Raw genomic sequence first — 27670 nt, forward strand, 5'->3', positions numbered from 1 at the left:
AAAAACATGAAGAGGGGTTTTAATATAAAATTTCTATAACTTGTACTAACATTTATCTTTTAAGAACTACAAGTCTTTCTATCCATGAATCACTTTAAGAAAATGTTAATAATGTTAATGCCATCTTGTTGATTTATTGTTATTATAAACAAATACAGTACTTATGTACTGTTTGTTGAATGTATATATCCGTCTTGTGTCTTATCTTTCCATTCCAACAATAATTTACAGAAAAATATGATTCAGATTCAGAATATTTATTGTCATTGTTACAAAAAGCACAATGAAACTTTCTTTGTTTGTATGGCATATTTTATAGATTGCTTGAATTGTGATTAATTACGATTAATTAATTTTTAAGCTGTAATTAACTCGATCAAAAATTTTAATCGTTTGACAGCCCTAATATTTTTGAATTTGAAGTACATTGTTTGTTCAATTTTCACACTACTTTCTGTAGGTGACAAAACTTTTGTCTTGCCAAAATTTGACCTTTATGACTTCATTAAATGATAAATCTTTTTTCAGTGAAACAAATATATTTTTGTACATTCAACATCATTTGGGAGGGTCTTAGCTTTCATATGAGCCATTTCTGAAACCAACTGAATAATTATAAGTCAGTTTATTAGCAATTATTTCTACAAAATGGATAAGCGACAAGACTTTTGTCAAGGACTGTATAGTATCTGGTGTTTTGCTCCCCATCAGGAATTGCAACTTTGCAGCTCTGCGCATGTGCGTAACGTTACAAATGGCCACGAATGTAGCCTGTCCAAAGTAAATACCACAAAGTTTCTATAAAGGAAGAAATATGTATGCTACTTACATTTGGTCATGGACGCACACAAAGGAAAGTTCTCCTCACACACACCTTACTATGTTGCTGCGCTCAACTTGACTGCATACTGCTCTCTTACAGTTAACGTCCTAAGCATTTATTTACACCGTATTCATGTTGCACATGTATGTTTATGATGTAACTTCTTTATTTAGCACCTTTGGATAATATTGAGAGTCCTTAGAGCGCTTATCTGATAAGGGACAAAAATTTGACAGAACACCGGATATAACTTTTCACTGGCAGTACTTCGATATTTTTCAATACTTTTGACGACTCAATAGTAGAATCGTATTTGTCTGTAATGTAAGCATTTTTGTTTGTAGATTTAAATGAGTGTGAAAGTAACCCCTGCAGTCAAGAATGTGCCAATGTGTACGGCTCCTACCAGTGTTATTGTCGGCGTGGTTACCAGCTCAGTGACACTGACGGAGTGACGTGTGAAGGTAAAAAAAAAAAAAAAAAAAACTGCTAAATTTTTTGCATCATAAAACTCCATGTGGTTATTACGCTACCATGTTGTTTGTTGTTACTTCTGTGTAGATATAGACGAATGTGCCCTGCCAACTGGAGGTCACATCTGCTCCTACCGTTGTCACAACACCCCCGGAAGCTTCCATTGTTCCTGCCCTGTTAGCGGCTATACCCTAGCACCCAACGGACGCAGCTGCCAAGGTCATTTATACAAAAATAAAATAAATAAATAAATAAAAATTGGGGCTGGCCATTCAGATTTTAATGTATTTCTCCATGTTTCTCCTAGATATTGATGAATGTGCGGCAGGTACACACACATGTGCTGATAACCAGAGTTGTTTCAACGTGCAAGGCGGATTCCGCTGCTTGTCCTTTGATTGTCCTAACAACTACCGTCGGGTTGGAGATACGTAAGTGTCCAACTTTTGAATTCATTGCGACAAAGTGCAATGTTTCTTAAGTGTTTTAAAAACGTCCAATGTCAAATAATACATGGTAATGAGTATCAAACTTGACACCTTTTACTTTACCTTCATTTTGCACGCGAAAACAACATTGATTCTTTAATATTCAAGTCAAGACAGAAGGCTTGGGTGGATGTGCACAGGCAGTTCAATTTGAAAGAGGACATGGTACAGGAAGCATGAACACCGCTGCCTTTATACAGCCAATAAGCAGTCAGCTTCACATTCCCTTTAAATCCCAGTGTTTACTCTGCCCACCATTGAGAGGCTGTTGAGTCGGGAGGTTGACATGAGCAATGTGGCAAATATCAGAAAACTGCCGTATGAATGGTCTTTTAAAAATTGGAGAAAAAAAGGTGGAACATTGGTTTAAAAAAAAAAAAAATGCAGATAAACAGATTTTTTTTAAATGAGCACGTGTTCCTGGTAAAAACAAGCAAATAAATAAATAAATAAATAAATAAAATGCAAATGTCGAATTTGCACCAATCATCATATTACAAGATTTTTTTTTTTTTTTTTTCATTTTCGGATTAATATACCGGTAGTTTTGCATTCATTCTTTAAAGGGTATCACGGATAGAAAGACATGTAGTTCATAAAAGATAAATGTTAGTACGAATTATAATAATTTGATATTAAAACCCCTCTGAATGTTTTCGTTTTAATAAAATTTGTAAAATTATTTTAACTAATAGTTCGCTATTGTTGTTGATGTCGCACGGCGGTGATGTCACATGGTTACGTTGCCGGACTTCCACACTGTCACTCTTTAACTACACATTAACATGTCATTGGTTCAGCCCTTCCAATTTGAACCCGAGTGGAACATTAATGAGAAGGACAGCAAAAGCAAAATGAACAGGAAAAACAGGATGAGACGAGTAGCGTTCATGTGTCAAGTTCGCTAGTGACATTAGTCCCCTGCTGTAGTCACAAGAGCAGGAGAGTGTTTGATGTCAAAAACTGTTTGCAGATCTTCACGGTAAACTATTGTATAATCCAACTTCTTCCAATATTATTATGGAGACAGTTAGCATTTAGAGCTGCCGTGTGCTTTACATATGATTAGGGTATACAATGAAACACAGCAGTTTGATTATTTTTGCTGATAGCCCGGGCCGCGCATCACAACACACGAAAATGTTTGCCTTTACCGAGACGTCAAGTGCAGATGTCCAGATTGTTGATCATCCTGCCGGTTGCTTCCCGGTGAATAAACGACACAAAACTGAATAAATGAATTAAACTTAGTTTGGTTGCTGGCTACTCATATCATTTTGCACACTGAGATCTAAGAGGCAGAGAAAGGCAAGTGGACACAGGACCGCACAGTTTATTGGTATAAGCTTCGGAAACTCCGTCATAACAAACATAAGTATCATATAGTGAAAATACAATAAAAAATAATATTCATATCTTTTGAAAAAATAATGTTCACAAAAAGAAAAGTCATTCAATCTGTATTAATGAGGCTCAATTCTCACACAGTTAAACAACAATGCAAAGAGAACTGGAATTCACAAATTCACAATCAAAATAGGTATGCAAAATACACAGAAACCTACTCAGACTTTGGTCAAACTCTTTTTAAACATTTTAGCAAGTCGTTAAGCTCAACAAATACACTGGATGGCAATATTTAGTCACCATACACAAACTATGATGCTGGGAGCCATTATCAGGAGTCTTGTTTTTTGTGAAGACAACGCTCATATGAAGTCACAATGGACCCGCACTAAACAGGAAACTACAGCGTCAGTCGAGCGACAAAACACACTCATTGGCTTGATCTCTTATTAATTTAAATCTCCCCATTGACACCTCGTGGTGTATTTAAATCACTACCTTACATAGTTTAAAGAGTGACACTATGAAGTACGGCAGCGTGGCCATGTGACGTCACCGCCTTGCGACGTCAACAACAATCGTGAGCTACTAGTTTATTTTTTTATTTAAAATTTGACAAATTTTATTAAACGAAAACATTAAGAGGGGTTTTAATTAGGGTTGTTCCGATCATGTTTTTTTTGCTCCCGATCCGATCCCGACCGTTTTAGTTTGAGTATCTGCCAATCCTGATATTTCCCGATCCGATTGCTTTTTTTTGGCTCCCGATTCAATTCCAATCATTCCCGATAATTTTTCCCGATCATATACATTTTGGCAATGCATTAAGAAAACAATGAATAAAATTCAGACAAATATATACATTCAACATACAGTACATAAGTACTGTATTTGTTTATTATGACAATAAATCCTCAAGATGGCATTTACATTATTAACATTCTTTCAGTGAGAGGGATCCATGGATAGAAAGACTTGTGACTTTGTATATTGTGACTAAATATTGCCGTCTAGTGTATTTGTTGAGCTTTCAGTAAATGATACTGAGGGCCATGCCCAAATGCATGATGGGAAGTGGAACCATGACTGTGCGTAGTGCTACCAATTGGTATATCTTCTCTGCGTTGGTTAATAACATAAGGTGTTAAGAAAAAGATCAATTGCTACCTTGCTTCACCACATTGCTTCCCATGATATTTCTAATCGTAGGGAGAGGGATTGTAAGGCTTTAGCCAATTAAAATAAGGCTCCAAAGGCAGCCAAAATTCACTCTACTCATTTTACACTGCCTTTTAGCTCTCTATATAGGCAAAACGGCGCCATTACAGATGGAGCGCGACAATGCGTGAGTGGGTCGTGCAGCGCATGCATTAATTGCATTAAATATTTTAACGTGATACATTTTTTAAAAAATTAATTACCGCCGTTATCAGGATAAATTTGATAACCCTACCTTAAGCCTAAACTAAAGACTCTGGATAAGTGTAACATATTATGTCTGTAACGTTAAATACAATTATAAAACGATTTAATTAAAAATATATATATATATATTAAACAAAGGCATGTCCGATATTTTTTTGCCGATTCCAATACTTTGAAAATGACGTGATCGGACCCGATCGATCGGCATCATCTCTAGTTTTAATATCAAATTATCATAACTTGTACTAACATTTAGCTTTGCAGAACTTCATGTCTTTCTATCCGTGGTATCCTTTAAGCACCATTAAAAAAAAAAAAACTGAAGAAAAATTCTTCACATTTAATCTTAATCTAAAAAGTAAGTAGAACTGTGTTAAACCCTTGTAGCACACTTGGAAAACTGCTGTTCTGCATTAGCTAAAACCCAATTGTCGTCAGTCAAAAGTCTGCATGAGCCCACCTTGAACCCACTCTCAGTTGCTAGGCTGTCTTCCACTGCATGTCATGCACGGCACATTTGATTCACATGGTCTTTTTTTCTCTCCTCTCTGCTTGTTTTGTTCTACCTTTCCCTGTGACACCCTCCCCACCCGTCTCTCTTTACAGTCGATGTGAACGCTTGCTTTGCAATGAGTCTGTCGAGTGCCTGGCCATGCCGCTGAGAATAACCTACTACCACCTCACCTTCCCCACCAACATCCCTGTCTTCACCAACATCTTCCGCATGGGCCCCTCCCACACTGTGCCGGGTGACAGCATCCGCATCGCCATCACTTCGGGTGACGAGGGCGGCTTCTTCAAGGTGGAGCAAGTCTCCGGCGGCGGCGTCATGTCCGTGGCGAGGCGCTTCGATGGCCCGCAGGACTTTGAGCTGTCCGTAGAACTGGGGCTACGTCGCTATGGCACCCTCAGCACCTACTTGGCCAAAGTGCTGGTGTTTGTCACTGAGGACGCACCCCGCGTTGTTTACAACCCTCTGCTCGAATAAGGACAGCATCTTTCCTAGGGTTACTTGTCATGTGGTATTTTTATCACCTGTAGTCAGTTTTCCGAGGATATGAAATCCTTATTACAATAAATTGGGTTATATACAGATTAGCTGCAATATTACAAGAAAAAGCTTCAATCTTATGAGAATAGTCCTTGTTTTTAGTCATAGTTTTTGAGGCGATAAAATATTGATTTGCCCGAATAAAATGACATTTTAGCAAAAAAATAAGTATTGTTGCAACAAAAAAGTGCTATTTTATTCTGTAAAGTAAAATTTTAGAAGAATAGTTACAATATTTACGAGAAGAACTGCCATTTTGTAACAATAAAGGTGTAATTTTACAAGTTGACATTCTGTAGTCCCAATTTTACAATAATAATGTCATTTTTTTTAAACCAAGGTAACACTCCACAGCAATGTTGTAGTTTTATGACCATTTTTGTGATTTATTTGAATGAATTGGTTTTACAAAATTTGCAAGAATTAAATCAGAATTTTACGGCGATAAAGATGGGTCCGAATTTTGAACTATTTCTTTGTTCCTATTTTATTTTATTTAAACAAGAATACATTTACAATTACAAAAAAAATGTGATAATATCACAATTCATTCGTAACATGATGAGATTTAAATTTTGGAAGCCTAATGTAAAGGATCAATTCAAAATATCTGAAGAATTAAGTGATATTTTACTGCCTTCAATCCTTAAGGAAGCACGGCTCAGTAATAGCAGCTAGGTGGCGCACTAAACCAAGGTAAATATCAAATACAAAATTTTGGTCTGTCTCGTCGTTGAGTACTCAGACGATTGGTTGCGTGCTAAAAGTCTGGTGATTTATAGAGTTGATGGTTTATGTGTTGGCTGAACAGTTTTGTAATAAAATAAAAATAAGGCAAGTAAAGTATGGTCTTTTAAGTTAAACACAGCAAAGTGGATCAGCGAAGCCAAAAAACATATCATTGTTCTTATGAAAAGTGAATAAATCTAAAAAAAAAAAAAAAAAATCTAAATCTATATTAAATTTCAGCGGTACAGTACAGACGTAAATAATAAAAATGCAAATCAGCCCACATAGTTGCCGTCATAAAACCTTAATGAAGTGTCCAGGCAAAGTTTTAAACATCTTTGAGCTGACATGAAATCGTATCAGTTAAAATTGATCTGACACATTGCAAACAACTGTTTAAAAACTTTATTGACAAACAAGCAGGGCACGTTTATCTATCACAAAAGTAGAATAATGAACAGGACTTAAAGTGCCTGTGACACAATAAAATAAAGCTTAAATAGCATTATTATGTGAATTAAAATCATATTTTGAGACGATTCGACTATGTACAACAATTTGGCAAAGCGCAGATAACGAGAAATGAGTCTTTTAATCTGCCGTTTAGCCCCGCCTGTCATTATAGGGCTCTAGTGCCTCCATCTAGGTGATGACGTCGACAGAGGAACGATTTCAGCTGAATTAGAATTCAGCCCAATGGGGAAGATTCAGATCAGCTGAATTAGAATTCAGCCCAATGGGTAAGATTTAGAACGATGAATTTATCTCTCTATGCCAATAATTTATAGGATATTCTTTTTATCTAAGTATTTTCCCCCAATTGCGAAATAAATTGTCATGACAAATAACAGTCTTGTGCTAAATGGAATATAAAATATTAAAAAGGCATTGTTTCAGTACGACAGGGCTAAATTACTGCTTCGGAGACAGAAGAAAGAACGTAAACAAAACAGGAGGTTTTAGAGCGAGGCGACATGCTAACCTGAGTCTAACCCAAAGTCTTTTCCTCGCCTTTCGAAAACAAAAAATTACACAAAACTACCTCGACTCATGTCACACACAGCGGTGGGGTTGATTGTCTTTACCGATTGGCAAGCTCCCAGTGGTGAGCAAGTTTCGGCTCATCATTCTGCTGAGGCCCCGGCAGGCAGGCAGCGCTCGTCGCCGGGGAAGCAGAGGGGAATGCACGCTTAAAATGGCGCATTCTCGGTGGATAAACCGGCAGACGTCAGAGCGCGTGGCTGCCCAAGCCCAAGCCGGGTATAGTGCTCTCTAAGCAGGAACGTGAAGAGGGCCGAGGTTTGTCGAAGTCTCGACACAATCGAGAACCGGAGACGAGAGCAGGGAGCTCCCCGGGCCCAAGCCGAAGATATAGGCTCTATAGGCGAGCACGCCTTTATCGGCCGGTGACCATGGTGTGAGACAAGCCGCCGATCGTCGGCCAAGAGACCTTCTCGGTCGACAGGGAGCATTGTCACCCACAAAATGCAAGCCACCTTCTTATTAAAACGTTTGCCATGATCTAGGGGTTTGACAAAATATCGAATTGGTGATCTATCGTGATACTTTGTATCCCAAAAGGTTATCGATATGCTCCTGCCAAGAATCGAGATATCGTTTTAAAAAGGTGTCAATGTCTAAAAAAATAATAAACATAAACTAACAAGTTGCTACTAATATCTTCCACAATAGTAGTGTATCAGGGGCAGTTTAAATGGCGACTCTGCGACACAAAGACGCAATCACTAAGTAGCGGAATGGCCTCACGTGCATGTGGTGTCGGCGAAGACGGAAAATTCTGAATCCTGCCTCCAAAGTGGAAGAATTCGATTGTGGGGCAACGAGGGGGGCTTGCTCACCATGCATATCAAAGGCTCCTGCAGTGCGAGACCGCGCCGATAACGTCAGCACTCGTACACGTCACATTGGGCGTGCGCAGCGGTGCGACTAAACATTAAAAACAGCAAATATGCCGGAATATCGGCTTTAATTTGCTGTTTTAATCATACTTTTAAATTAAATATGTTGAATGTTTCCATTTTTGTGCCTTTTTTAACAAAAGAAAAATGCCATTACTTCGAGTGGGCGGGCATATTTTTTTCCAGGTTGAGGAGCTTGGTGGGGTCAAAGTGCATCATTCGCTGTCACCTTGTAAATCTGCACTGCCCCCTAGGGCTTGGCATAAATACTGCATCATTTTCATGCAGAATTGCGACATTGTTCGAATAGAAACAGGTCCATATAAATGCAAATTTTAAATTTTTCTTATTCTAGGAGAGTCACCATGTAAACTGTCATTCTCTCCGATTTTCAGGGCATTAACAGGTTACTTGCTGTTCATTTTAGGGCATTTACAGGTCATTTCCTGTTGAGTTTGAGTCACTGCCTATTCATTTGGGTGATTCCCAGGTCAAGTAACTGAAAATCAACAGGTAAATGACCTTAAATGGCCCAAAATGCCTGGCATTGCCTGGCATTGGCTGCCACTGATCGCCGTAGACGTCCAATCCATTTGAACTGGGAGGGTGGCAGCGAATGAATGTTCATTCGCTGCCACGCTGATTCGCTGATTGAACGTCTACTAGTCATAAACTCATTCCAGTTCACAGAAGCAGCTTCATTTTCTGTTTATTAGTTGTTTGTAGAATATCCTAGAATGATTTCCTAACCAATGTATCGGCAATCGGTGTATCGCCATATCTTCAGATCATCGTTATCGTGAGCTTTGTATCGCAAATCGTATCGTATCGTGAAGTACCAAGAGGTTCCCACTCCTACCAGGATCCCAGTATTTGACATGACATAAAACACGTAGCTTAAACACTTAGTCATCCGTTAAATGGTCTCTTGATTGTCAGACTTCTTTTGCCCAATCTTCGCGGTGAAGAGGATCTTTTGGAAATCCAAAAAGCCTCAAACCACTCTCCCAGGTGTAGCAACAAAAGCCTGCAGCACATTGGTGTGATGTAAAAAAATAAACAAATTGATCAGCAAAATCAGCTGAATCTGCAGTCCTTCTGCATACGATAGTAATAGCTGTATTGTGAAGATGATTAGTTGGCTGGCGTCACATTTGCCTTCTTCCTCAATACAGATTCTGGTCGAAAGTCACTCTTTTTCATGGTGCAGGATTCAAAACATTTAATAAATATATTAGTACTGCTACGATTAATCGATTAACTCGAGTATTCGATTAAAAAAAATATTAGAATTAAATTTTGTTGCTTCGGGTATTCGTTTAAAGTGGCATTTTAATGGTTTATTTTGAAAGTGTTTGCATTTTGTTTTATTGATTAGGGTGGCTACACTGCCCTAAGGTCTGCCTCATTTCACATAGCTGAATCCAGCTGCTCCCTGTTAAGACCAACGTAAGCTACGTTTTTGTTTGAGCTAATGTTTTTAATGCATTCGTAATTTAGTTCATAGGTATATTGCCTGAACCATTTGTTAAGAGCATTGTAAAAAAAAAAAAAAAAAGTTAGCATTTTATAGCATTTAGGCTAGCGGACTTGTGTTATGCAAGTTAGCCAATTGTTCTTTTGTTGTACTTAGATCCTTATTTATTAATTTTTACAGTGGGGCAAATAAGTATTTAGTCAACCACTAATTGTGCAAGTTCTCCCACTTGAAAATATTAGCGAGGCCTGTAATTGTCAACATGGGTAAACCTCAACCATGAGAAACAGAATGTGGAAAAAAAAAAACAGAAAATCACATTGTTTGATTTTTAAAGAATTTATTTGCAAATCATGGTGGAAAATAAGTATTTGTTCAATACCAAAAGTTCATCTCAATACTTTGTTATGTACCCTTTGTTGTCAATAACAGAGGCCAAACGTTTTCTGCAACTCTTTACAAGCTTTCCACACACTGTTGCTGGTATTTTGGCCCATTCCTCCATGCAGCTCTCCTCTAGAGCAGTGATGTTTTGGGGCTGTCGTTGGGCAACACGGACTTTCAACTACCTCCTCACCCCGTGGCGTCAAAATGATAACAAGAACGGTGAGCAAAAATCCCAGAACCACACCTAGTGAATGACCTACAGAGAGCTGGGACCACAGTAACAAAGGCTACTATCAGTAACACAATGCGCCGCCAGGGACTCAAATCCTGCACTGCCAGACGTGTCCCCCTGCTGAAGAAAGTACACGTCCAGGCCCGTCTGCGGTTCGCTAGAGAGCATTTGGATGATCCAGAAGAGGACTGGGAGAATGTGTTATAGTCAGATGAAACCAAAATAGAACTTTTTGGTAGAAACACGGGTTCTCGTTTTTGGAGGAAAAAGAATACTGAATTGCACCATACCCACTGTGAAGCATGGGGGTGGAAACATCATGCTCTGGGGCTGTTTTTCTGCAAAGGGACCAGGACAACTGATCTGTGTAAAGGAAAGAATGAATGGGGCCATGTATCAAGAGATTTTGAGTGAAAATCTCCTTCCATCAGCAAGAGCATTGAAGATGAGATGTGGCTGGGTCTTTCAGCATGACAATGATCCCAAACACACAGCCAGGGCAACAAAGGAGTGGCTTCTTAGGAAGCATTTCAAGGTCCTGGAGTGGCCTAGCCAGTCTCCAGATCTCAACCCTATAGAAATTCTGTGGAGGGAGTTGAAAGTCCGTGTTGTCCAACGACAGCCCCAAAACATCACTGCTCTAGAGGAGATCTGCATGGAGGAATGGGTCAAAATACCAGCAACAGTGTACGAAAAGCTTGTGGAGAGTTACAGAAAACGTTTGGGCTCCGTTATTGCCAACAAAGGGAACATAACAAAGTACTGAGATGAACTTTTGGTATTGAGCAAATACTTATTTTCCACCATGATTTGCAAATAAATTCTCTAAAAATCAAACGATGTGATTTTTTTTTTTTTTTTTCCACATTCTGTCTCTCATGGTTGAGGTTTACCCATGTTGACAATTACAGGCCTCTCTAATATTTTCAAGTGGGAGAACTCGCACAATTAGTGGTTGACTAAATACTTATTTGCCCCACTGTATACCGTTTGAGGTTCAGCTCAGGTATTTTAATTTGTTATGTTCCTTATCCGATTACTCGATTATTCGAACTAACTAGTACATCGATTAATCGACTACTAAAATAATCGATAACTGCAGCCCTAAAATATATCGATCGCTTCCACACACATCCATTTAATCCAGGAGCATAAAATACAGCGTGTAATATGAAACAAACATGCTTTTTTGTTTCACAGGCACTTTAAAAGCACTGGACTTATGGCCTACTGCAAATAGCTTCTCACATAGGGTAAATGTGGCTTATAAAAAGTGTAAATTCAGATGCAGTCACGCATCATAACCTTGTTTCCGAAAAGGAGTAGGGGATATCCCTAAAATTAGAACCCAGTGGTGCACGACATTTCTTTTATGTCTTCCGCTTTGACTTTTGAGTTATAGGACTTTGGGATCTGGACAATTTGTGGTCCGGCAACATCGCCGCTCTCCGATTGAATGATGCCCTGTCATGTTTGTGTTGGGACGTTATCAACTTGCCAGCTATAAATAATTATTACCACAAATAATCAAAAAAAGGCCCGAGGCTTGACCAAAGGAGTTCCGTCCAAGAAAGACTTGTTTTTCTTTCTGGTCTGCAAGTATTGGGGGGTTTTCCATGTAAGGATTGGAAACACATAGACACACTCACAAAAAAGTATGTGAGCATTTGAATGTGGACAAACAGATGTAAAGCCGTTAAAAAGACACTGTAATTAGCCCGTTAGCCGGCTTTGACCATGTGTACGTAAAAGGGCGGTTCATCCTGGGTCATTATCTTCTCATCAATTCATCTCGCCACCTCAAAAGAGCTTCAACCCGGCCTCCAGAGAGCCCCAATTGGGTCCTGCTGCAGCTTAGGCAGAGTTGGTGTAAAAAGCAGGAGAACATTTGTGGTTTTGGCCCGGACTATAGCAAAACTAGGAACTAGCCGCTAATTGCTAATTACAAGCCCCTACCCGCTGGTGGCCAACTGGCCGGCCATCTTGTTCTCAATGAAAAAGCAGCCCAGCCCACTCCAGTTCAACTTAAACCTTCAGGCAATAGGTCCCCAAAGGCGAATCGAACATCCGTGGACCATAACTCACTCTAGGGTCGTGACTGCACAAAAACTTATAGTTGTTATCATAACCCAAAACTCAGTGGCTCCAAACAAGGTTCAGTGCCCTAAAGCTTGTAAAACAATTTATAAGAAAAATAAGCCTCAGATTTTTTACAATTTTTGTACATCCTTCATGTACCCATTTTGTAACACTTTTTTTTTTTAAAGGAAGGTTGCACTGTAATTGAAATGTTAGTGCTTATTATGCTAGGGTGAACATATTTTGAGTTCCAAAAAACAGGACAATCGGCCCGTCCTCAATATACTTTAATTTTACTCGATCAGTCAAAGATCCCTATATCGCTTTAATATATGACGGAAAACACAGACAAGACTGAAAATGCAGTTTCTGCCGTTGCACTCCTCTTTAAAATAAACTGCTGTATTTTAAGCCAAAATAACTGATGTGTTTGAAAGAACAACATGTCTATATGCTGCCATAGCAGGTTCATGGCACAATAAGCTCCCATACTATTTTTAATTTTTCCGTTTTACCCTCAAAACCCCCATTTACAGACATCGCGCAACCCCTTTTGTTTCAACCCATCCATAAAACGTAGGTAATTAATTATATTTATTATTCAAAATGGCTGTCATTTTTAGCTTAGAATCATTAATCGATGATTGAAAAAAAAACGACTGAAAAAATTATTCACTGGCATATTTTAAACTTTTAAACAAATTACGTCACAATGAAAAAAATGGTGTCTGTAAAAAAAGTCATGGATATCTACATCTATATATAACTACCTAACTATCACTTGATTGTATTTTTTTTTTTTTGTTACTATCGCATTTTCTCCAATATGTTAGATGATAAATAATCGATCCAAACAAAGAAAAATTGAAAAACAACATTTAAAAGGTTAATTATATAAAAAAGAACATCTCGACCACTCCTAGACGTCTGCGATTTCTGCATCGCGACCCTTGTTATATTACCATGTTTCACCCATAAAATCCCCCAAAAATCCAGCTGTGGCCATTCACAGCTGTGTCTTGACACTCAGTGATACATGCTACATGGAGTTTTTGGATGGAAACAAGGTAAGTACGCGATAATATTTCGTTCAAGTCATGGCGTCTTTAATTCTGCTCTCACATGCTCTCACCTCCAGGTAGGGTTTTGCTGTTTAAATTTTTTTATTTTTTTATTTTTTTATTTTTATTTTTAGAAATGCCCTACTGTTCATAATTTTTCTTCCACCAGAAAACTGACATGTTAAGCTTTCCAATGATGTATCACACATGCATATCGGACAATTTTGAAAGTTGGTCAAATTGGGGGTCTCAGAGCCGAACTTCAAGTCACCCAAGTGTTTTCCGCCATATTTAAAGTGTGCCTCCTCCGTCTGAATAGAAAAATTCAGTTATGTATATGGTGGAAAACACAGACAAGCCTGAAAAAGCAGCTTCTGCTTTTGCATTCCTCTTTAAAAGAAACTGCTGCATTTTAGGCCAAAACAACTGTTGCGTTTGATAGAACAATATGTCTATATGCTGCCATAGCAGATTCATGGCGCATTAAGCCTCCGAAGTATTTTTAATTTGTCTGTTTTACCCTGGAAACCCCTGTTTACAGTCGTCACACAACTGCTTTTGTTTCAACCCAGCCATAAAACGAAGGTAATTAATTATATTTATCATTCAAAATGTCTGTCATTTTTAGCTTAGAATCATTCATTTATGTCTAATATTTCTTTAAAAAAAAAAAAAGACGACTTAAAAAAAATATTCATTTGCATATTTTAAACTTTTAAACAAATGACGCCACAATGCAAAAAATGGCATCTGTAAAAAAGTCACGAATATCTACCTCATAACTATTGCTTAATTGTATTTTTTTGTTACTGTAGCATTTCCCCTGTTATTTGAGATGATAAATAAATCGATCCAAACAACGAAAAATGGGGCAATAATGTTTAAAAGGGTAAATATATGAAAAAGAAAATCTCGACCACTCCTTGATGTCTGCGATTTCTGCATGGCGACCCTTGTTATATTACCATGTTTCACCCTTAAAATTTCCCCAAAATCCGGCTGTGGCTGTTCACAGCTGTGTCTTGACACTTGGTGGTACATGCTAGATGGAGTTTTTGGATCGAAAAGAGGTAGGTACGCGATAATATCTCGTTAAAATCGTGGCGTCTTTAATTCTGCTCCCGCCTCCAGTTAGGGTTTTGCTGTCTAAATTATTATTATTATTATTATTTTTAAATGCCCTCCTGTTCAAAATTTTTCTTCCCTCAGAAAATACAGATTTTAAGCTTTCCAATGATGCATCACACATGCATATAGGACAGTTTTGAAAACTGGTCAAATTGGGGGTCTCGGAGCGGAACTTTAAGTCACCTGAATGTTTTTCGCCATATATAAAAAAAATAAGAGCGTTATTCTCAGATCTTACTCAACAGGCTTTATTATTCCTAAAAAAAATAATCGAAAAGTAAAAACACAAAAAAAATAAACCCAACCTTAAATAATTATAAAAAATAATATGCATACCTATGGAAATGTACCGTAGTCCAGTTAATACACACACACAGTAGGCTATGAGCCTACTAAACATTTTATAAATTACTATTACGACCGACAATTATCATTGACAAATTCTTATTGCGACTCAATCGTTATTCTCATTCGATGTTTCCAAACGCAGTAGCTCAAAACTACATTTCCAATAATACCTAGCGCAACTTAGCTCACGGATGGCTACCCTAGTAGCGAGCACCGATAGCCGAGGCAAAATCAAACATTGCTATGAAAGCTTACAATCATCGGCAGCGCAACGATGCGTCACCAAACGGGATTTTACAGATCACACCAGTACAAAGCTTTGACAGAAGTCAACAGTTGCCGAAAAGTAAGTTTAGCAAGTGTACACACCGATAGCCTGTGAGCTCCAGCCGTGACAAAGATTTTTTTGTGAATTAGACAGTTGACGCCATGATAAAGCCAGTCTGTGACTTCGCACACATATGCAAATCTGCATCCATAGTAGAAGAAAGGTATTTTCAACTTACTCTTTTGTGTAGATGACATTTGATTATTTAAGTACTGCTCATAATAAAAGTAGGGCTGTCAAAATTATCACGTTAAAGGGCGGTAATTAATTTTTTAAATTAATCACGTTAAAATATTTGACGCAATTAACACACATGCCCTGCTCAAACAGATTAAAATGACAGCACAGTGCTATGCCAATTTGTTACTTGTGTTTTTTGGAGTTTTGTCGCCCTCTGCTGGCGCTTAAGTGCGACTGATTTTATGGGCTTAAGCACCCATGAGCATTGTGTAATTATTGACATCAACAATGGCGGGCTACTAGTTCATTTTTTGATTGAAAATTTTACGAATTTTATTAAAACTAAAACATGAAGAGGGGTTTTAACATAAAATTTCTATAACTTGTACTAACATTTATCTTTTAAGAACTACAAGTCTTTCTATCCATGGATCGCTTTAACAGAATGTTAATAATGTTAATGCCATCTTGTAGATTTATTGTTATAATAAACAAATACAGTACTTATGTACCGTATGTTGAATGTATATATCCATCTTGTGTCTTATCTTTCCATTCCAACAATAATATACAGAAAAATATGGCATATTTTATAGATGGTTTGAATTAAGATTAATTATGATTAATTAATTTTAAAGCTGTAATTAACCCGATTAAAAATTTTAGACTTTTGTTTAGGGCTGTCAAACGATTAACAACTGGGCAGGAAGCAGAGTAGTACCGTAGTATTCTATGCAAAGTGTCAGTCAATTTCAACACAGGCTAATTGGTCCTGTGAAAAATAATGAAAACCGGACATTTTATGAATTTATAAAACCCCACCGGACGCCACGGACAGGATGTGAAAAGTGGACATGTCCGGGCAAAAGCGGACGTTTGGTCACCTTATATTATACTGCATACAGTATAAAGTTTTCAATGATTTATCAGATTTCCCATTTTAATGTGATAATTTATTTCCCCCTCTTTACGTAAAAAACAATACTTTTGTACAAGTACTAATAAAGGCAAATGGCAGCAGTATCTGTCAAGTTATTGTCACTTATAGCAAACACATTAGCCTCTGTGAATTAGAGGGAACACACTTAATGTCACAATATCAAAAAAACAATTAACATAGCAAAATATAAATGAAGTACATGTGAACCAACTGTCACATTAAATATATTGAAGCCAAACCCTTAATGTATTTCATTTGTGACCTATTTTTTGTCGTGGCTCAGTGTTAGCATAAGTGTTAGCATTAGCAGCGCACCTTTTTTACATTTCTGAGGGAGAATCATTAATCACATCTACATTCCACTTTATTTACAACAGCCAGACAATTTGAATTCTTCATATCACAACTGAGTGTGAAGTATTTTAAGTTTTAAAGGTGATAGAGTAGGACTTCTGTTCTGTATGTGGCACCTCAATAAACGCTATCAGGGAAGGGTGCCTATTGATACACAGCAAATGTAGCTATGCTGCCTAACATTGCAGTGCTATGGTAATAAATGCATTAAAAAAAGTGTTATTTAAAAAAAAATAATATTCTGTATACTGGTAGTACCAGGGTCACGATGTACCCGATGTGATTTTAACTTTACGACGCCGGAGTCTCGTCTGCCGTTTTGTCTCCAGTCGTTTTTATTTTTCTTTCTTCTTCTATTTTTTTTTCTTTACTAGTTAAACTAATTTTAAAAATTGTATAAAAACGAAAACATCAAGAGGGGTTTCAATATCAAATGATTTTAACTCATAAAATTTATCTTTTAAGAACTACAAGTCTTTCTATCTGTGGGTCCCTTTAAATCAACACTTTTCCATATTTTCAATAGTTTTTTTTTTCTCACAAAGATATCCTTACCACTATTTCAGGTGGCATTAAGCTTTAGGAGCCTCCATCCCGATCTGACCTGTCACTGATTAGGCCGTGGAATAAACAAACCTTTAAATAATAGGATGTGAGCTGCTTTTGGAGAAGGGCCGGGGAGTTGTCTGTCACAATTTGGGAGGCTTTCGAAACACTCCCTTGGCCCATAAATTATCACTGAGAGATTATAGGGATGTGGAACCGGGGATGCCCCCAAAATTCCAAATATGCTTGTGGATCATTCTTTGTGAGTGCCATCATTTATCTCCTGCTCGCGAGTGCATCGACTGCAGCATGAGGCTCCGTGACCTTAAGGCTTGCATGAGGTTTTTGTGTTTATTTCCTTAATCAACCAGATTTTAAATGTATTTTTCCATGTTTGATGCTTCATCAACTCACCTTATTGGATTTTTGTCATTTTGAGTAAGTCTGTCAATGGAACTTCCAATGTCAAACATGACAAATTCTGATAAGCTATCAGTAGATTTGTTTGGATTTGAAATCTTTTCCCCCAAATAGAATCAGATCAAACCTAAGTTAAACTGACATGATTAAAACAACATTCTGCCATTTTTGACGACCACTCTGATAATAACAACAACAACAAAAAAGGACACACAGGGATATTCGTGCTCCTTGTGTTTGACACTAGAAGTTTTAGCTAATCACTCAATTGAAACAAATTCATATTATTTATTATAATATATATACAGTATAATTTCATGCTTTTAATGCTGAATTGTGTACATAAGATGTTTTACTGTATGTGTTGGCCTATTTGTTTCAGTGTATGTTTTTTTTATCCTCTAGATCGGTACGGCCCGAACGCTCTGACCCAATAAGATGTATCAAGACCTGCCAGCCCAACGACGTCGCCTGCATCATGGATGATACGCATTCGGTGTCCAACACTTTCATCTCTCTGCCCACATTCAGAGAGTTTACAAGACCTGAAGGTATGCACTTTTTCAACGTTTAACCATGCTACATAGTTGAATGTGACCGAACTGTTACGCAGACTGCAGGTTCTGCAACTAGTCTTCATGTGTGGCTTCAGATGACATACTAGAGTGGAGAGATTGCTTCTAGAGACTCAAACTGCAACAACACTAATGCCACCATTTGCATCGACTCAATCACAATAAGAAAAAAATAATTTACTCCATCTGTGTTTTGATGCGACTCTATACATAAAGTTACTTAATATAGAGAGTACCCTGCAAAGCAAGGGTGTAGGTTTGGTCTCAACATTGGTAGGGACGATATACCAGCATAATCTGCATGTACACTTTTTGCTCGGGATGCGACATAATAACACCAAACAGATTGGGTGAACGGGGATCAGGGCTATATGTCTCACAAAGAGGAACCTAATTAATTGATATCCTAAATCAGGGGTGCTCATGACGTCGATCACGATCGACCAGTCGCAACACTTAGTGTGGGTACCTTGCGGCATCCAACCCCCCCCCCCCCCTTTTTTTTTCTTCAAATGTACATAGGTAATTATGATTATGTTGTGTGTATGTTGTGTGAGCAAAATATGAGGTTATGCAGCACCTGTCTCTCTCCAAACAGCTTCTTGCTCACGTTTTTCTGGTTATATAGTTTCCAACAGAGTTCACTACATTTCTCACAGTTTAATTAACGTTAACAGTAGGGCTGTCAAACGATTAAAATTTTTGAGTTAACTACAGCTTAAAAATTAATAAAATATGCCATATATTTCTGTAAATTAAAGTTGGAATGGAAAGATAAGACACAAGACGGATATATACATTCAACATACGGTACATAAGTACTGTATTTGTTTGTTATAACAATAAATCAACAAGATGCCATTAACATTATTAACATTCTATTAAAGCGATCCATGGATAGAAAGACTTGTAGTTCGTACACTTATTCAGCATGTTGTTTTCTATTGTATTTTTATATTAAATAGCCTTTCAAGATGACAGATCTGTTCTATGTGTCGGATTTTGTCAAGTAAATGTCCCCCAAAATGCGACTTATACTCCGGTGCGACTTATATATGGTTTTTTTTCTCTTCGTTGGACATTTTATGGCTGGTGCGACTTGTAGTCCGAAAAATACGGTATAAGGCATTCCTTTTAACCAAACAGCATATGTAAAGAGGACAATGTCCATCAATGTTATGCATTTCAATTCATATGATTACATCTTTGCTTAAACCAATTGCTGTATCGATCCACATTGATGTAAATGTTATCCTGAATTTTGAAATGTCACTTTTTTTTCCAAATCAATTCGCTAATGCATAGACTTCATAATGTATTGACATGACACATTCCCCATTCACTGCATCACGCCTTCCCGAAGGCAGCCGTCCAACACTCCGCTTCATTTGTTAGCAGTCGGTCACATGCAGCGATCTAACGCCGGATTTAGGTTGAAAAAGTACGAAAGCTGCACTGCTTTCAAACAGGGAGGAGTGATTTGTTCGAGGATTCAAGGTAGGGCTGTCAAACGATTAAAATTTTTAATCGAGTTAATTACAACTTAAACATTAATTAATCGTAATTAGTCGCAATTAATCGCAATTCAAACCATCTATAAAATATGCCATATATTTCTGTAAATTATTGTTGGAATGGAAAGATAAGACACAAGACGGATATATACATTCAACATACGGTACATAAGCACTGTATTTGTTTATTATAACAATAAATCAACAAGATGCCATTAACATTATTAACATTCTGTTAAAGCGATCCATGGATAGAAAGACTTGTAGTTCTTAAAAGATAAATGTTAGTACAAGTTATAGAAATTATATATTAAAGCCCCTCTTAATGTTTTCGTTTTAATACAATTTGTAAAATGTTCAATCAAAAAATAAACTAGTAGCTCGCCATTGTTGATGTCAATAATTAAACAGTGCTCATGGTGCTGAAACCCATAAAATCAGTCGCACCCAAGCGCCATCAGAGGACGACAAAACACCAAAAAACACAAGTAACAACTGGACATTACACTGTGCTGTCATTTTAATCTGTTTGAGCGGGGCATATGCGTTAAATGCGTCAAATATTTTAACGTGATTAATTTAAAAAAATAATTACCGCCCGTTAATGCGATAATTTCGACAGCAGAAAGACACTTCTCTCTAAGTAGCTTCCTACTCGAGTTTTGCAGGCTAGCAAATTAACACAGTTTGATGCTATGCAAGTCGGACTTTCAGTAGCAAAATTACTGCTGTGTTTCCTGCCTCTATAACATCTTACAGTGGCTGCTGCTGGCCCAAAAAAACCTTCTAATATCCCTCGTCTTTAAAGGGGTCGGAGGAGACAGCATGTTGTCGACATGTATTTCTGTCGGGGCTGTGTGAGTGTGAGCATGCGTGTGTCGTGGGTGGGTCAAGTCATCAGCCAATCAAACGTGCAATTGAGGGGGGGGGGGGTTGGATCAGCGCATTCAGCAAGTGAAAAGGGGTAAATGTAAGTTCGAACATAATGAAAATAATTCACTTAATAATGGTAGGGTCAATTCTATCCTTACAACATATGGGAAGACAGTCTTAATTACCTGTATAACTGAACTTATTATAGAATGAATATGAGTTTGCTTAAAGGTTAGTGGGGCTGATTTGAGCATCCTAAAAAGTTAGTAGTGTTACAGTCCCTTGCAAAAGTATTCGGCCCCCTTGAATCTTGCAACCGTTCGCCACATTTCAGGCTTCCAACATAAAGATATGAAATTTAATTTTTTTGTCAAGAATCAACAACAAGTGGGACACAATCGTGAAGTGGAACAACATTTATTGGATAATTTAAACTTTTTTAACAAATAAAAAACTGAAAAGTGGGGCGTGCAATATTATTCGGCCCCTTTACTTTCAGTGCAGCAAACTCACTCCAGAAGTTCAGTGAGGATCTCTGAATGATCCAATGTTGTCCTAAATGACCGATGATGATAAATAGAATCCACCTGTGTGTAATCAAGTCTCCGTATAAATGCACCTGCTCTATGATAGTCTCAGGGTTCTGTTTAAAGTGCAGAGAGCATTATGAAAACCAAGGAACACACCAGGCAGGTCCGAGATAATGTTGTGGAGAAGTTTAAAGCCGGATTTGGATACAAAAAGATTTCCCAAGCTTTAAACATCTCAAGGAGCACTGTGCAAGCCATCATATTGAAATGGAAGGAGCATCAGACCACTACAAATCTACCAAGACCCGGCCGTCCTTCCAAACTTTCTTCTCAAACAAGGAGAAAACTGATCAGAGATGCAGCCAAGAGGCCCATGATCACTCTGGATGAACTGCAGAGATCTACAGCTGAGGTGGGAGAGTCTGTCCATAGGACAACAATCAGTCGTACACTGCACAAATCTGGCCTTTATGGAAGAGTGGCAAGAAGAAAGCCATTTCGCAAAGATATCCATAAAAAGTCTGGTTTAAAGTTTGCCACAAGCCACCTGGGAGACACACCAAACATGTGGAAGAAGGTGCTCTGGTCAGATGAAACCAAAATTGAACTTTTTGGCCACAATGCAAAACGATATGTTTGGCGTAAAAGCAACACAGCTCATTACCCTGAACACACCATCCCCACTGTCAAACATGGTGGTGGCAGCATCATGGTTTGGGCCTGCTTTTCTTCAGCAGGGACAGGGAAGATGGATGCAGCCAAATACAGGAACATTCTGGAAGAAAACCTGTTGGTATCTGCACAAGACCTGAGACTGGGACGGAGATTTATCTTCCAACAGGACAATGATCCAAAACATAAAGCCAAATCTACAATGGAATGGTTAAAAAATAAACGTATCCAGATGTTAGAATGGCCAAGTCAAAGTCCAGACCGGAATCCAATCGAGAATCTGTGGAAAGAGCTGAAGACTGCTGTTCACAAACACTCTCCATCCAACCTCACTGAGCTCGAGCTGTTTTGCAAGGAAGAATGGGCAAGAATGTCAGTCTCTCGATGTGCAAAACTGATAGAAACATACCCCAAGCAACTTGCAGCTGTAATTGGAGCAAAAGGTGGCGCTACAAAGTATTAACGCAAGGGGGCCAAATAATATTGCACGCCCCACTTTTCAGTTTTTTATTTGTTAAAAAAGTTTAAATTAGCCAATAAATTTTGTTCCACTTCACGATTGTGTCCCACTTGTTGTTGATTCTTGACAAAAAATTAAAATTTTATATCTTTATGTTTGAAGCCTGAAATGTGGCGAAAGGTTGCAAGGTTCAAGGGGGCCAAATACTTTTGCAAGGCACTGTATGTCCCTACTGTCCCTATGCAAACCTACGCCCTTGCCGCAAAGAAACAAAGATAACATTTTTTCCAGTTATAAATAGTAGTTCAGCAGCATAGTGATTTTAGCATTTTAATAGTACTTTGCATGTGTCACTGTTGTCATGACTAATATTATTTATTTGTTTTTTGTCCCTTACCACCACTCATTAAACCACTTTGCTCCAAAGTGGCTGTTCCATAATGCTTAGGCATGGTTGCATTACATGCCATCTTGGCTTGAAATGAGTAACCATTGCAATCACTGGCATACTATGTCAGCCAGTGACTGGCCCACATGTGGAGTCTGTTTATGAGTATGTTAACATGAGAAGGAGACTTGTCATTTCTCATAAAGTGTAAGTGGGGATGTGCTGGAGGCCTTTTAAGCCTTTCTATGACCTTTCAGTAATAGACCCAAATGTTTTTTGTTTGTTTTGTTTTGTGTGTGTGTTGTCTGACCACAGAGATCGTTTTTCTGAGAACCACAGTGCCGGCTTATGGTTCCTACCGTTTGGGCAGCTATGACGTCAAGTTCAACATCCTGGAGGGCAATGTGGAAAACGCCTTCGACATCATTAAACGTGTGGAGAATGGACTGTATGTGGGTGAGCAACATTTTAGTGTACATTTAAATTGTTTTCTATGTGCTGTAAGCAAGGTAGGTTTGGTCCCAACATTGATAGCGGCGATATAACAGCATAACCTGCATGTACACTTTTTGATGGGGACGGGATATTCATAATGATCAATGCAAAATAAATCTGTATTGATGTATACTTTTATGTGTATTGGTTCAGCCTAGGTTCAATTCAAACCTATGTTTTCAAAGCTACTAAAGAAGCATTTTGAAAACTTCCAGAAAAAAATGTCTGGATTTTAAGAGCAAATTTAAATTGCATTATTTGAACATAACTTAAATTATATTAACATACAAAATAAACACAAGCTTGTTCATGATATCTTAACAATCCAGGAATTAAAAAGAAAAAAAAAATCTCTTAACTGTCCAGGAATTTAAAAAAAAAAAAAAAACTTTTGTCTTAGGACCACTCAACAAAAAACTTTGTCAGGGAATAACAAAAATAAACAAAAAGGGAGCTGTCCTTCAGGTAAAACACTACTGCTTTTGTCCTCAAGCACAGCCAAACTCAACATAAAAATGAAAGCTCCTGTGGGCTTCTTGAGACCATATAAATAAGATAAAAAGTAAAATTGGGGAGAAAGCAGTAGACCACGGTTCACTACCTTTCTCACAGTTAATTTAACGTCATCAGTAGAAAACACATACAGGAGGACCCTTCTTTCTAAGCAGCTTCCTACGCGAATTTTGCAGGTTAGCAAGTTCAAACAGTTTAATGTTATGCTAACTCTGATGCAGGTCAGACTTTCAGTAGCAAAATTAGTGGTGTGTTCCCCACTTCCACAACATTGATGTCTTTTTTACATTTCTTACAGTGGCTGCTACTGACTGAAAAAAAATCTAATATCCCTGATATCTAATGTGTGTGTGAGTGTGTTTGTTGGGGGAGGGGTCAAGTCATCAGCCAATCAAATAAGCGTTTCGGAGGGAAAAAATGGACCGGCACATTCAGCAAGTGAAAAGAGGTACATGTAAGTCTCAACATAATGAAAATAATTCACTTAATAATTAAAGATCTCCCGATCCCTCATCGATCGGGTCCGATCACGTCATTTTCAAAGTATCGGAATCGGCAAAAAAATATCGGACATGCCTTTTTTAAATATATATATATTTTTTTATTTAAATCGTTTTCTAATTCTATTTAACGTTACAGACAAAATGTCTCACACTCATCCAGAATAGTTTTGGCTTTAAGTAGGGCTATCAAATTTATTGCGTTAACGGAGGTAATTAAATTTTTTAAATTAATCACGTTAAATAAGTAACGCATGCACTGCACGACCCACTCACGCATTGTCGCGTTCAATCTATAAAGACGCCGTTTTACCTATAGATAGTGCTAAAAGGCAGCGTATAATGAGTAGAGAGAATTTTGACAGCCTTTGGAGCCATTTTTTATATGGCTAAAGCCTTACAATACCTCTCTCAGCAATTAAAAATAACGTGGGAGGAATCTGGGGAAGAAAGGTAGTCGTTGATCATTTTCTGAACACCCTATGTTCTTTCCCAACGCAGAGAAGATATATCAATTGGTGCCCCTACGCACAGTCATGGTTGCCCTTCCCATCATGCATTTGGGCAGAAGTTAAATGGCTGCAGTATCATTTACTGAAAGCTCAACAAATACACTAGATGGCAATATTTAGTCACAATATACAAATTCACATTTATCCTTTAAGAATTTACAGGTCTTTCTATCCGTGGATCCCTCTCACAGAAAGAATGTTAATAATGAAAATGCCATCTTGAGGATTTATTGTCATAATAAATAAATAAATAATATATAAATAAATACAGTACTTATGCACTGTATGTTGAATGTATATATTCGTCCGAGTTTTATTCATTTTATTCTTAATGCATTGCCAAAATGTATATGATCGGGAATGACTGGAATTGAATCCGGAGCAAAAAAATAAAAGCAATTGGATCGGGAAATATCGGGATCGGCAGATACTCAAACTAAAACGATCGGGATCGGATCGGGAGCAAAAAAACATGATCGGAACAACCCTATTAATAATGGTGGGGTCAATTACAACAATTAAAATATATCTAAATGACATATAACTGAAATCATTATATAGGTTAAATTAGGTTGTATAAAGTTGGTGGGGACAATTTGAGCATCCTGAAAAGTTGGTAGTGTTTTGTCCCCATCGTCCCTATGCAAACCTACGCCCTTGGCTGTAAGCATTTATTTGCTGCTGAATCACAAAAGTGGGACACAATCTGGTAGGCCTCTGACTTCTGAGTGGTTTTAGTCTCAAAATAATTATTACCATAATATTTGGTTCACTATGAAGTAGGCTACATAGGTTGCCTAATGACAATTTCATTTCAGAACCTATATTCCTTGGAAATCGCGTAAACGCTGTCATATAATGTGTTTTGTGCACTTTCTGAAATATCCTAACATGCCACAAGATGGCGCCAAAAGCCCTGTCTTATAGGAACGCAGTACAATGCCAAGAAAGCATTTTGAAGGAATACATATTGAATGAATGACAACTTAATATGTGGTGGAGTTAAGCTTTATCACTCCATTAAAACCTCCACTGAATTGAGATTTAATTGGTGCGGAGTTTCAGGTACAACATTCTGGGCTTAAAGTTTGTCATTCTCATCTGAGGTGAAGTCGCCAGCCATCTGCTGCATGGTGTCTGTCAAGAATATATCCTGTTTTTGGGAAACTTGCCATCTGAAGCGTAAATTGTACTATGTGTTGGAAGAGTGCGAGCCATAAAATTTTTCAAACTTGCAATGAACTGCCGTGAGGGACAGAAAAAAGTTCTTGCCAGGCGTCAATTTTGCAAAACTGCTCCAATGTCAATTGGTGAGCCATAAGCAGGCAAATGATATGCTTGTAAAAAACATTGCAAAACCCAAGCTGTCAAATACTGATGGCCTTCCATCTCTATGAGTGATACCTGAAACGAAATAGAAAAAAGGACGTGCATCATGACTTTTGGGACATCCAGTGTAAGCAGTTCTATTTCATTGTGTTACCTCTTTGCCACAGAAATTCCAAAAAAGCAAAACATTAGTTAAGTTCCCTGGTTGCCACAAGACTTGCTGATGGAACGCATGTTGACTGCTTGACGTTTGGACCACTTTTGGATGTTTCCACTGTCTGCTACTTTCTTTAAATCAAACTATCATGTTCCAGTTGAGAAGGTATAAAAGCAAAGTTGACTCTAAGTGCATGTGACACAAGTCTTTACGGTCATTGCAGTGCGGCGGCGTAGTGTAACCATCATGATAGTTGTGGGACCGTTGGAGACCTTTGTCTTCATTGTGGAGTCAGACGACAAAGGCCTGTTTTCCGTGTTTCGCTAAATATTTGGCATTAGTGTCTGCAGCCTAGCGGTTAAAACATAACTTTTAGTGTAGTTCAGCGTGGCCCTAAAAGCCATTCTTCCACTGTATAATCTGCATGGGAATATTGTATGATATTGTATCACCCATTTGGTCTTCATTTAGGAAACACTCTAAGTATGCTTTGTGGGTGTAGGTCACGCTCATCTTTTATTTCGCTATCTGTTGAAGTGAGCTGTGGCCTCTTAAGGACGAGGCTGCTTTGAGGCCAAGGATGACACATTGCTGGGCACATTGTTTGTTTTGCTTTGTGTGCTCAGTTGCAGGCCCGCCATAGATGGATGGATGGAGGGATGGCCTGTCAGCATGCACATCTGTCTTGCGAGAACGTGACTGGTTCAGGCTCTATTGTGGCTGCACACAACTATGTATGTGTCTTGTACTCTTGTGAAGAAACAGATGTGCGCTAACTAGCTCAAGCTATGCTTGGGACCTCAGACTACGGATGACCTGAATTACGAACAGTTGGATTTATCCATCAAATTTTCAAAGTGAAGTTCCTTCGATTTCTGCTTTATTCTGTTCAGTTGCAAACATACTGAACATATAAATGAGAAAGGCTCAGTTGCACTTTTCCTCAAATCACTAGCATCATTTGCTCCATGTGCCACCAATTTATAGTATTTTTCTCTTAATTGGCCCACAGTGTAACTCATAAGAAACAAGGAGTGGAAGGAAATACAGTGATCCCTCGCTACTTCGCGCTTCAAACTTCACACCCTCAGTCCATTGTGGATTTTTTTCAGTTAAAAAAAAACAAAAAACAGATGAGCTGACCTGAGCCGATCGCGTAGTCTCAACCCCCCCACGACCCTTCTTTTTTGGTCAGGCAGTGAGTGCCCTGGAGTTTCTTATTAAGGTAAACAAGGATTGACAGACATTTAACCCTTAAAGACCAACAACATGAAGCAATTATCAGAGAATCCCAAAATTTGAAAAATAAGGTTCTAATGAAACCTTTTTTTCAAATTTGCAAAAAGAAATGTCAAAATGAATATGTGTAATAAGCGCTCTAATATCTATACCCCTAGCTAAATCCTGTTTTTTTTT

The 27670-nt window shown here is 38.0% G+C and overlaps 1 protein-coding gene across 2 annotated transcripts in view; it reads left to right on the plus strand.

Moving 5' to 3' along the window:
- fbln1 (fibulin 1) overlaps positions 1 to 27670 on the plus strand; it is a 101466-nt gene that overhangs the window by 40231 nt on the left and 33565 nt on the right. Inside the window, exons 12-16 of one of the 2 annotated variants that reach the window (XM_057836945.1) lie at positions 1168 to 1287; positions 1385 to 1516; positions 1605 to 1728; positions 18142 to 18287; positions 23064 to 23204. In XM_057836945.1, coding sequence (XP_057692928.1) covers positions 1168 to 1287; positions 1385 to 1516; positions 1605 to 1728; positions 18142 to 18287; positions 23064 to 23204 — 663 coding nt within the window. Of the gene's footprint in view, positions 1 to 1167; positions 1288 to 1384; positions 1517 to 1604; positions 1729 to 5163; positions 7036 to 18141; positions 18288 to 23063; positions 23205 to 27670 lie in introns of those variants that run through there. The other variant, XM_057836946.1, reaches the window with a different exon arrangement.

The sequence above is a fragment of the Corythoichthys intestinalis genome, chromosome 5 (assembly GCF_030265065.1).
Source record: "Corythoichthys intestinalis isolate RoL2023-P3 chromosome 5, ASM3026506v1, whole genome shotgun sequence".
Lineage (NCBI taxonomy): Eukaryota > Metazoa > Chordata > Actinopteri > Syngnathiformes > Syngnathidae > Corythoichthys > Corythoichthys intestinalis.